The sequence below is a fragment of the Anas acuta genome, chromosome 2 (assembly GCF_963932015.1).
Source record: "Anas acuta chromosome 2, bAnaAcu1.1, whole genome shotgun sequence".
Lineage (NCBI taxonomy): Eukaryota > Metazoa > Chordata > Aves > Anseriformes > Anatidae > Anas > Anas acuta.
The window spans coordinates 10,830,685-10,843,492 of NC_088980.1; the positions used below are offsets into that span (position 1 = coordinate 10,830,685).

General features: G+C 38.1%; 1 protein-coding gene across 6 annotated transcripts in view; it reads left to right on the plus strand.

Annotated features, from left to right (window-relative positions):
- ZMYND11 (zinc finger MYND-type containing 11) overlaps positions 1–12,808 on the plus strand; it is a 105,848-nt gene that overhangs the window by 56,646 nt on the left and 36,394 nt on the right. For all 6 annotated transcript variants that reach the window (XM_068673467.1, XM_068673466.1, XM_068673471.1 and 3 more), the window contains one exon: positions 5,273–5,432. In XM_068673467.1, the coding sequence (XP_068529568.1) occupies positions 5,273–5,432 (160 nt within the window). The remainder of the gene's footprint in view (positions 1–5,272; positions 5,433–12,808) is intronic.

Sequence of the window (12,808 nt, forward strand, 5' to 3'; positions counted from 1 at the left end):
TCTGAGGGCCAAGTTTGCTATTCCTGTGCATCGCTCGGTGGCCATGTATACTGAGCTTTTTGGGACAGGGTTTGGCTTCCTGTTGTGTCATGTACAGCACCAAGCAAAGGAGCTGTGAGCTGTACGACAGCTGTAGGCAAAAAGTTCACCATCTGATCCCCTGCAAGTGCCAGCTACTTTTGTGTCTGTGTTGTGCTCCCATGGTGATTGCAGCTCTAGTCTGCTGCCTCCCCTGGGATCAAACCAGACCTTCCCCTTAAGTTTTAAGGTATGATTTAAAGCACGTGTATGAGATGGAGGCTTTGGACAGAAAGGCATGCTGAAGACTGGCTAGTTGGAGAAAAAGTTATTGGAGTTATAAGCGTGAATTGCTCCTGTGCAGACAGGCTGGGTCCCTTATCATTTCTCCTTTTGCATGTCGAGCAGGCAGGTGGATTGCAGTTGGGTTTGGGTTCTTCTGTCGTCCATTTTGGGTCAGCAAAGGGAGGTGTCGAGATCCAGCTGCCGCTTGGTTGCGGCACAGAGCTTCTGCAGTTTGGTGCTGAGAAGGAGGGATGGTGTGATGGCACATACCAGGTTCCCTGCATCTCAGTCCTCCCCTGTTGTTGCCACACAGCTCAGGTGGGGTGTGCAGCAGGTAACCATGGGGTTTGGGATGCTGCAAGGCCAGTGAGAACAGTGCCAGCCCTCGCCTCCGGCTGTGCTGAGCCTCTGGGCTGCCTGTGGTGTCGGGATGATAACTAGAACAAAGCTCATAAATAAAAGAAAATGATTGTTTATTGCTGCTAATTTTGAAGAAAAGTCCTGACATTTGTTTATGCACAGTCCCAAATAAGCTTAAAATTATTGTTTCACATTTTAATAATTGGTATTTTGTGTATTAAATTTTTGTGTACAGATGAGTGCTCGCACTCACACGCGCCCTGTCAGTAATTAATGATTATCCTCCACTGTTCTCCTCTCAAACTTCTCTTTTGCTATCGGACAGGTGTGCACGTACGTTAGCTGTGTGCACGTGTGCATTTATCTGATTCTTCTGGCAGAGGCTTGTTTCTGAAGGTCAGCACATTTACATTCAATGGTGTGATGATGCAGTTTTCTTGAAGGGTGATAACGAACCACAAACAGGCTGAAGATTCTTATCCCTTGCTTTCCAAGCGGTGTTGCAATAATTGAGAACACACTTTAGCGGGCTCTCAGAAGTTGATTATGAAAATTGTAATTTTGCTAGACACTTCTGTGCTAATTTCAAGGAGGTTTCTTCTGCCAGTTTGAGAGCAGAGAAAAAAATGACCTATAAATATTGTAGTGTTGAGCAGCAGTTTGAAGATTCGTCACTTGCTTGTGTGTGTCCTGCAGACTGGCAGCCTCATTTGGCGAGATTTGGAATTTAATATGCAGATTATCAGGCCAAGCCTCTCCTCATCAGACAGACCCTCATTTTATAGGGGAGGGATTAGCACAGTTAAATTGTATTCTGAACCGGTTGTTTCAGCCCCCTAACTGATTAGGGCTGCTTTGCTGATTTAGGGGATTTCACTTTGTCTCCATGCCCTGTCCTCTCATCTGAAAGCATATTTGCTTTACTTCTCGTGGTTGGCTACATAATAGCAGGGTAGGGATTGGATTACACCTCCCAGCCTGGCGATAGGGAGGACTGGGCAGCAGCATAACAAACCAGTATTGCTTCAACCCCCCGTCTCCACGGCAAGGCTAACCAGCTCCTGTTGAAAACAGCAAGCAGGAATTTCTTTATCTCTCTCCTTTGTTTCTTAACTTCTTGGTGCCGCGTGCTTCAGTGCGTGCGGTGCCAGGAGAAGACTTGCACTCCTGGGATCCGTACTGCCACTTCTGCACAAAGACATCGCAATATTGTTTTCGCCCTGATCCCGTAGTGAGTCTGATGGGGGTAGTTAGGACCTCTGACATCATGTTTGCTGTCTCTAGGCTAGAGTTGAACTTTGTTTTTGTATCCATCGTGTTTCATACGTTGAGACAGTTTCTCACATTTCATTATTAAAAAATAAACACCTTTTCTGATTAAAATCCCGTGCCTTAATAGTTTCTTAGTTTCGCTGCTGACTTCTGGCTGAAAAGGAACAGATATTATTTCACCCAGGCCCTGCCAGTGTTGTTTTACAGCCTGTGAATATCTCTTCCATGTACACCATGCAGAATTTAATAAAAGTGAAAATTCTTTGGGGGTTTAGGGGCGGAGCAATTTTCTAACAGCAATTCCAAGTAGAAACTCTCTCTCTAGCCATGTGTGCTTTGCTGTGAAAGCTGATAGCCTCGTATTTAAAAAAATTGAAAACATAGCCCTTTTGGATCTCCAGACGGCACAGTCTGAACATTGACTAAGTACTCTACAAAAAGCCACTGGGGATTTATTGCTCCTCATTTATAGCCGGGGAAAATGAAGACAATGTTTGGCTGGTGGCAGTACTTGCACTCTGGTTGAGAACACAGATTGGATTTGAGAAACTGGAGGTTCAGAGCCTTGTCACTAGCACACACGCTGCCACAGTTAGAACAAGCAGATTAAACCTCTTCGTTGATGGGAGTGGGTTTAAGGCTTTTTGTTCTGTGTTGTATGTCTGCCTGTTCAGGAATGCGAATGAGAAATATCGCAAAACACATTGCTTACATTCAAGAAGTTTACTGCATCGCGGTCCTGCAACTATGGGTGCTGCTATGCAAAATAAGTGGTCTCTTTGGCAGGATGCACTGGGTTAAGACTGGATTTCTGTTCCCACAACTTTAGCAGCCTGCCGTAGAGCTGTAGGGAAATCACTTTGCTCAGTGGCTGATTTTTTTCTATCAGTAAAATGGGGACAATGACAGCATCCGTGTGCTGTGTTTTGAGAACTATTAAAGACTTGAAGAAACTGCAGAAGACAAGAGTGCTGTGGTTCTGATCAGGAAGTTATTAATCCAATGTTAAAATGGAAATGTGCTCAAAATTCAAAAGTTAGCAAACATTGACAAAGATAATTTTCACTTCAAAGATCTCCTTGCTTGTATTTGCATAAATAGGTGTGTGTATGCGCACACATGAAATGCATGTAACATGAATATGTAAACAGTTGAGTTTTTCTCATTATTTCAGGCAGTTTGGAAGCTTCAGCACTGTATTTCTCAGCATACTGATGGTGTTCACTTGCACAGTGTTTGAAAGTGAAGTAATAAGTTTGAGTCTCTGCCTGGTTAAGCCTTCCTTGGAATTTGGAGACCTTGGAAAACTCATTTATGATGTTTAATACCACTTGAACAGGTTCTCTTGTTGAGTTTCGATTTCTACAGAAGCAGAGAGTGATCAGGTTGGGCAGGTGAGCATCAGCCCAGCATGATACAGAGCTGAAGTGCTGTGCCTGGCATCTGAGTCATTGCTTGGCCCAGGATCCTTGTTGGTAGCCAGCATAAGATTCACGTGTATTAGCTTGGATCACAGACTTGCACTGCTGTTCTTTATTTCTCTCTTTTATTATTACTTACATTTTGTGTAGTGGCAACACGTAGAAACCAAACAGACTTGGACCACGTTGTGGTAGATATTTTGAAAGCATGTAGATATTTTGAAAGCATATGAAGTAATTGGTAGCATCTGTCTCCAAAGGTTTTTACACTAAAAAACCTCCCAAGGTCCTACAATATGCTACATTTACTTAAATGCCTCTGATACTGTATAGCAATTTATCAAATGCCCCGTGTTGCTCTGATTATTGTGTGATTTGCTACACAAACATATACTTTGCTCAAACAGAAATTTGTTATATGATTATATGCATTTTGTTTCCTTTAGAGAAAAAAATAATAAATAAATAAATAAAGCAGAGTAAACCAGTTGGGAGCAAAGCTTGAGAGAGAATGCAGGACTAGAATAACAAGATAGAAAATAACATGTCCTCAAAGAGAAGGGTTGATTGGAGGGTTGACCATGAGGGTGGTCTTCATCCCTTTTTGTGAGTTTATAACTCTAAGGCATTAACGGTTCCTGTCAGCCCTGTTACTAAAAAAGTAAAAATCTGAACTGATATAACTCGTTTTTTTTTTGTTTTGTTTTGTTTTGTTTTGTTTTTTTTCATTCAATGCTTCTGTTTCAAATAAAGTTTTCCTCAGATTTACTCCTGATATTAAATAAATGTATTTTTTTTTGTGAAGATGGTGGTGATGACAGTCACAAAAGAATTATGGTTGCTGGAATTCGTTGTCAACCATGGAACAGAGGATACTTAGCTGATAGCTTTGTCTTAAAGCAGTCAAATACAGATTTCTTTGCTAGGAGATAGGTAAAGACAGAGCACCTAGAGAAACCACAAAAAGAAGAGAAATTCAGCTACCTCTGTAACTGTAAGAGAGATATAACTAGAAAAATATGTTCACAAAACAGATATTTGCAATTGATTCCAAGTCAGGACCTAGTCAATTCACTTACCTGCTGATTGCGTGCGATCACAGCTCTCTTTACTTCTCCATGCGCAGTGACTCAAAGATGTTCTTGGGATTCTGCTAAAAATGTATGAAGTATAATGATCTTAAAACAGGAAGGCTGCTTTTTGTTGAGGGAAAATCGTTTTAGATTGTTTATTCCAAGTAAATATTTTGTGTTGGTCTAGAAGCAACAAATTATATTGGGTAAAGGCCAACATTTTGCAACTGAACCTCATGTATATACAAACGTTAGGCTACGTATGTTTTGCTCTCAGCAGTGGAGTTCATCATAGTGTGGTCACTGTAGTTGTCTCAAGAAAAGGAGAAAAAACACCTAGTACTGTAACTCTAGCTGTTGGTTTTCATACAAGATGCATGAATTTCACATTCTTTATAAATGCGTTGTACTCACAGTCACGTCATAGATTTATTGGCACATCTCCAGGCTCATTCTATAATGTGTGTGCTATAGGATATAGCATGGTATGGAAATATTACAGAAGTTTCAATGAATTTAAAGGAGTCTCCTTAAGGGTGCAAATGTAGGTGGAAGTTCAGCAAAGACAAGTCCAAGCAGCATGCATGTCAATTTTGGAGTCTGATCATTTTCTCTGTAGAAGACTATATTGCAGTGAAATCCTGTAAATGTGTACATCATAACCTCAAGGGGAAGAAAAGATGATTTTGAATGATAGGGTAAATTATATAAATATTGATGGTATATAAACAACCTAAAACTTAGAATGTGTGCAATTTTACATAATTTAAAAAGAGTATTTATTTGCTGATGTATTTTATAACCTAATGCTAACAGTTAAGGACTTTTGTGCTTTGTGTGCAGGTATATGTCTCGAGTCCATGGTATGCATCCAAAAGAAACCACACGTCAGCTGAGTTTAGCAGTCAAAGATGGTCTTATTGTTGAAACCCTGACGGTGGGGTGTAAAGGGTCAAAAGCTGGTATTGAACAAGAAGGATATTGGTTGCCAGGAGATGAGATTGTGAGTATAAAGTCTTTGAGAAAATAGATCACGATTTCTGATATCTTAGCATGAAACTTGTTTTAATTTCTATTTGAAGTTATTTATAGATGCTGTGTTGATGCTTGTGAACAGGGAAGTAATGCACTCTTAAACCTTTTTAACCTTTTCTGTTCCATAGGAGCTCTTCTCAAATTTGAGTTTTCTGCTGTGAAAAACTGTCAAAGTCTTTTGCTCAGTCATGCCTAATTTATGTAGTGTTACCTCTTCTACAGTTGTATAGGAAGATAGTATACGTAATGCTATTGGTATTACTTGAAATCCTCAGACGTCCTTGAATCCCAAAGATGGTATGTTTTAAAAGAGATCAAATGAAGAATTTCTGATTAATATTGCTTTAATCTGAATCTGAGGAAGGAAAAAATACTCCATTTCAAAAGTATTCACTTTCAAAAGTTTCAATATTACTCCCTTTTGAAAGTACCACAAAATGTTGTACATTTTGTTATATATAAACACACACAAGAAGATGTGTTTTACAGATATCTGGAAACACCAGGGCATTCATTCAGGAATAATTTTCATAGTAAATTAGTTACAGGCATTCAGACATTGTTCCGCTGGATATGTAAAATAAATTTTTAAATCCAGTTCTACAGTTGAAAGTTATGTATAGGGAAGAAAAGCATTTTTTTCTCAGTCCCTACATAGCTAAGTTGAACATACTTACAGTGCTGAGACTAGTCTGATAGACCAGGAACAAAAATTGCACAATTATTTTGCTGTGTTCAGAAACCTGCTCTCTGTATTTACCAGATCATGTTTTCCAAATAAAAAACAGTTCAGCAAAGCTTTAAAATACTTGAACTAGGAACTGTTGCTTTGGAATATAAACTGTATTAAATACTGGTGAAATGGACAACAATGTCCAGACATAGATAATAACCAAAATGTTGAAGAAGAACAGAAAAAGTCTGCAGGAAAATTAAAAGGCACTGAAAGATTCTTTGCAGTATTGAAGCCATCAATAAGATCCTGAAAGGGAAACAGTAGATTATTATTTCTTCTAAAGTGAGAGAAATATAAAGTATCCATAATAGCAAGCATTATGTTTAAAATTATCCCAGTTGTACTAATTTGAAGTATTGCAATATAGACATTATGTCCCTATTAAGATTTCCGTTCTAATTTCATTAGAAATCCTCAAGGGAGCTTCCAAGGTGTATTTAGTTTTGTTTTCGCAATTCTCCCTGGGAGTAAACATCCCAGCTTAGCTCTTCTAGGTATTTATGTCAGTTTTATCTGTTTAGAGGTGATGTTAATTGTGTAGACTCAACATGATACAATCTGAGATCTGCAGTTATCTCAAGTATTCAAAGTTTTTGTTTCCTCTATTACTAAGACAAAAAAAAAAAAAAAAAGAAAAAGAAAAGAAAAAGAATCAAAATGCCTCACAGTGGCCAGTTCTCAGAGTCATTCAAAAAATACCCCTAATATTTACAAGCAACATTTATCTAACAAAACTTACAAGATAATCAGTATATAAATTCCTGGTGACCCATTGGAATTAAGTAATTATTTTATCTCAGAATGAAAAAAGTTGTCTCTGATTTAACTTTAATCATGTTATGAATAGAATTTTGGTTAGAAGTGTTGTCTGTATTTACAGCATGACTGCTAAGCCCTGATGGGTCATGCTGTGTCCATACATCTGATGGCCATCTCAGTTGTTCAGAACACCAGTGCACACTTGACTTAACAGCTTTATGTGTTAGTAGGAACCATGTTCCAATGCAGGCCATGTTTCAACAGTACCCACCTTCCAACTTCTTGATCCTAATACTGAATCAAAACACTGCAGATGCATCAAGCAAAATGTATTGACTTGGTTTTAAATCATTCTGTTTGGTCTTTTATTCAAACATTTTTAACGAGCAACAAAGTGTCATTGACATCAGATCAGGTATTCTCCATTCTGCAATAATTGGCACAAAACGATGATTTTTGGTATGTTCTCTGCATTGGACAAACTGGGTAGTGTTAGATGTGCTCTGCACTGGGTCAAGATGCAATTTGTAGTTGTGTAATCCAGATCTGGTGCTAATGACAGTTGAACCATAAACTAAAGTTACATTTCAGTGAGGATAAACACATGGGATTGTTTTCAGAGATCCACTTGTAGGAGATGGAACTCTGAAATACGTCTGTAATGTTTGAACAGTGACTTCAGACTCAGCAAATTTCAGCAATTACAGACAAATCCTTGACCCAGTTGGCAAACTCAGTTTGGCTGGTACTACAAAAACTTCGAAAGCTCATAAAATGAAAGACTGGAGGACTGATCCCCTACATCAGTGCAAAAAATGCCAGTGGATTTTAGCTCATTTTCTGGCACCATGCTCAATGAATAGCACTAAGAACCACCTGTTTCAAGGAGTTAGCAAAGGGAGACATTCTTCATGTTCCTCCCTAGACACTTTTTATCTGAATATTTGCTTGATGGTTTGCTTTTTAAAAAAAAATAATTTATTTTTTAAATTTTCAAAGTTTTGGACCTTAATCTTATCATTTTAAATCCATATTTAAATAAATGAATGAGTTGTTTGGTCTTCAGGTACCGCTGAGCACCTGTTTCATTTATGTAGGTACCTGACTACAGGCTGCCACAAGGCCTGAAAGTACTGGTTTTAAGGTTTTAATAATGACTGTGGATTGATTGCTCAATGGTAACAATAATTAAAAGCATCTGGATTATGAAAGCACTGCTTTGTTCGGGAAAGATTCATTAAATAGTTTGTGGTGGTTGCTTATGTATTTCCAAACATTTGCCCCTATCCAGTAGGTTGTCATAATGATAGATTTATGCAGTGAGGACATGATCTCTGACAGGGTAACTTTCAGCCTTCAGAGGGAAGTGTTAAAAAAAAATGCTATTTTGTTATCATTGTTCTATCAATATGTTGAAGAAGCTGTGGTTTAAAAAAAAGCGAGGAAGAAGCAAAGTATCCTGTACTCAGACATGTCATACAAAAGAGCTAGCTGATGTGCAAAGATTAAACCGTTTGGGGGCATCAGGAGGAGGCCCTTTCAAAAGGGCCAGTCATGAAATGAATGTTCTGAAGAACTGGAAACAAAGAATGATCAGATTTAAAATGACATAAAATTGTCCTCTTTTTCTCTCAGACATATATAGGAGAGAGATTTTTATAGATGTTACTAAAACTAATTTAATGTATGGAGTCAGTTGCCAAACATACTATATGCCAACAAATATTGAAGTTTTGGTAGCTATGCAAGAACTTTGCTGCAAATACTTTACTTCCTGGGCTTGTGCAGGTATTCATTTTGTTTGCTCATTTACCATCTGTACAGATGTTTTGCAAATTTTCAAAATGTGTTCTCATCTTACAGGCTTTCTCATCTTGCAGATGATTAATGCATTTGACACAAAATAAATGAGAGAAGAAATTATTTTCCATTGTTATCCAGCATTTTAGTTAGTAATTTTGCATTTTCACTGTTTGTCAATGACATTATTATGCAATTCAACAAAATCTCTGCAGCTTCTTGCCTTGCAAGGAAAATGTCAGTCCTGAAATCTGGTAATGGACATTTACTTTTCCTTTTTAAAAGCTTTATTTCTATTTCTCACAGAACTTTTGGAATTTGGAAGTGTTACTTATTTTGAACAAAAAAGAAATGATCTCTTTGCTCTATGGGTTTAGGAAAAAAAATGCAAATGAGTGTTGTTAATGATGTTGTCAATGCAATGATAAATACAAGGGGAGTGTAGTTGTTGAAAATAGTAATGAATGTCCTTACCTATTCATTTATGTTTTTAGTCATGCCATGATTTTTATGTACTTCTATCTTTGTAAAATAGTGGTCAGTCTAATCCTAATGAAAGAAATTGAATTAAAGCACCAATGCCATGTAGCTTTATGGGGGTTTAGCTATAGTTCTTAGTGTTGGTATGTCTTACTCATTTACATATTTTTGATTTTTCTACAGACAGTGTGCATGGAGCTATTTTCAGCATTTAATGTGCTAATTCTTCTCCTCATGATTAAAGTCATAAAACTGCAGTGACCCAGCGAGAGGCATTATGAATGTATAATTTCAATTTACACGTGTTCATAAAGCCAGACAATATTGTGTTCTTCTAAAATGGAGATCCGTTAGTAACACAAGTTCCATTGTTTGCATGTGAATGCAACATATCTCATAGCACTGCTGTGGTTTAAAGTTCATAGTGGCCAAATTCTCTACTGAGATGTGAAGAGCAAGGCTTCACGCTTAGTTAAGGCACTTGGAGATGTTTCTTCACTGCCAAAATAAATCTAAGGTAGTCATGTTTTTGAGAGATCACTCTTTTATAGAGGTCTATTTTCTGATCATTTAAATGATTGCTTATGGAAAGAGCCAGCAACTCTTGTGGCCAGTTAAGTCTGACTTTGGGCTTTAGTTGCAATTATTTTTCTGTGCACTTGGTCCTCTCTGAATCTCTAAATTGTTGTCTCTCCAATTCTTCCCCTGTAAAGGTTTTTTAGTTTAGTGTAAGAGCATGCTATTTGGAAGGGCAGTTTGCTTGCTATCCTGTTTGAAGAAAACCTTAGAAGAATGTGATTTTCCCCAGTCCTGTATTCAGAACTTGCCAACTCATACTGGGGATTTTCTGATATTTTGTATTTAGAAAGTACTGGTGCTTGCTCCATGTAACTCCGGATACGTTCAAGTCTCGAGTCTGTCTAAATAATCCATCTCTTCACACTGTCTGCTTTACCATCATTTTAACCTTTGTTGTAACCCACTGCCAACACCGTGAGTTTTGTAGGTTATTTTGTTAACCCTAGGCACACACTCAGTTATTATTGTGATTTGATGTGCTGCCGCTTCATTTTTGCTAGGATCAATCTACAGGAAAGGAGTATTTTGTTTGTTATGTTTGTGTTAATGTAAATTGCTTTAGATTGAGCAATGTCTGGGTTTCTTACTCGCTATGGTTAATTGCTTTTGTAATTGTATTGATTTTTCTATGCTAGGTAGCCAGAAGCTGTTTTGAATTGGCTATGTCATCTTGAGTCTCTCCATAAATATGAAGATAATTGTGAAAAGCTTAAGAGTGGTCACTGTGAGGGTTTCAATCTTTTACAGCATCAAATCCATTTTAAATTTAAAACAAAACAAAACAACTACATAGCTACCAGTTATTGCTAGCAAGCCGGGGGCTTCTAACTAACTAGGCTGAGGAATGATTTTAATGTGCATCCCATTCATTTCAGTTAGGGGCAGAAGGATAATATGAAACAGCAATAGTGACAGCCAGTGGTTTCATCACGAATGCTCTTACTACTAGAGAGCACAAAGAGGAAGAACATGTCATACCAAATGAAGAAAAATTTTCTTCAATGTTTTAAAAAAACATCTATTTGTCTTCTCCATCTGCATTGCCTTGAATCTGAAGTCCTGTATGAATTCACTGATCCAAAGCCAAATGCAGACCAAACCATGACAGTTATTGTTCCTCTCATGTTGTAACCAACTGGGGATTTTCCAGGCTGGAACTTTCCAGACAGATTCTTAGTTATTTTGAAAGAACCAGTGTTCTTTACATCTACTATTCACTGATCCAAAGAGTTAATGAAGGTACTTTTGGGAGACAAAAGTCCAGACTGGCTTCCATCTCTTATTCAACAGCTCAGGGAATGTATGAGGAGGCTTTGAGGCTCAGGGCACCTATCAGTATGGTCACACAAGGGCACTCAAGGGAAATGAGCATCTGGGGGTCTTTGGCTCTATCTTTGCTGTCTTTTCATCCTCTTAAGGTCCCATCACTCAGAGCTTACTTTGCCAAGAGAACAGCATCATATCAATCATTGTGCACTAAAAGCAAATGATTTTTCTAGGAAATTATTATCATAAAGTGCACTAGCGTAAAATTCTGCTTATTACTGAGCCAAAAATAAGTGTCCACTAGTGTAATATCCTGGTGTGCATTTGTAAAAGTTCAGAAAAACAAATTTTTTCAAGTCATCAAAGCATGGACTATTTTGTCTTTGAGAAGCAAATTAGAACTCAGAAGTCCCACCTCATGGATGAGAAATATTATTACACTCTTGCTGTGTTGAAGCCAAGACCCTCTTTTGTCTTTGCATTAGGACTGTTAGCATGCAACTCATGAGAATGGCCTCACTGTCTTTCCAGTGGCCTTTCTTTCCCCAGATTGGTTAAGAATCATGAACAAATATTTTCCAACTTTATTTTCCTTTTCCCATGCATTCAGGAGTATTTCTTCCCTCCACTCATCTTCCCTCCAAACTCTCCTTAGTTTTCATCCCCTAAAAAGAGTGCCTGTACCTACTGAATGTCAGTGCAGAAGTTCGCATTGTTTGAGGATCTTCCCACTACGAAAGACAACACTATAAGAGTCCACTTTATTGCATAGATAAGAGATGATACTTCTTTTAAACTGGTGGAACAATCCCATCAGTATCTTCGCTCGCATCTCCCAGCTTTACCAACTTGACTGTTAAAAATTCAGTCAATCTAATGCTGTCTTCTTCTTTAAGGTTTTCAGTCACTGTGCTGTAGTTGAGATACTGATGTTGTTGTTCACAGATTTCACAAAATGCTTTTGCTGACTGAAAGGGTGTTTAGGAGAATGGTAATTTGCTTACAGGTTTGAAGCAGACTAGTCACACTAGTCCACGTAATGCTCCCCCCATGGGACTCAAACAATTTTAATGGATTAGATGACATAGACCAGCCCATCTTGAGCGTGTTCTGAAAATATGCATTTTGTGGGTTTTTGTTTCTTTGTTTGTTTGTTGTTGTTGTTGTTTTCACTTCTTTTGTGCCAACCCTGACGTGGTAGCATTGTTTTCATTCAGTTTGTGGATGCAAAATGCTGTGCATCTCTGGCAGTTACTTTGGTTCTTGTGATGCCATGCTGGTCACTGAATGAGGCTTTGTTGAAGCTGATTAACTTATTAACATTCATGCTTCATTCACAATAAATGCAGACCTCATTCTTTCATATCACTGACAGCTGGAGCCGTACCAGCCACACCTATGGCACAGGGGAAAAAGACAAGAAGTTGGAGTTTTAAAGCGAGTTGTGTAGGAAGTTTTGTTGCTGGTTCAGATAAAAAAGGTTGGACTATTGTTTGAGGAAACTGTGTGTGCAGAAACATCAACTGGAAAAACACTACAAAATCTCATGGAGAAGATATGGCCAGGAAAGTGATGTAAACATATGCTAAGAAAGAAGAGTGGAGGGCAAGCCCTTATGTGCACAGTGCTTCTTGAAAAGAGACTTGGAACTACAAGGAAATAGCAATTGTTTTTTGTTTTTTGTTTTTTGTTTCTTTTTTCCTGATCTGGATTCATCCTGTGTC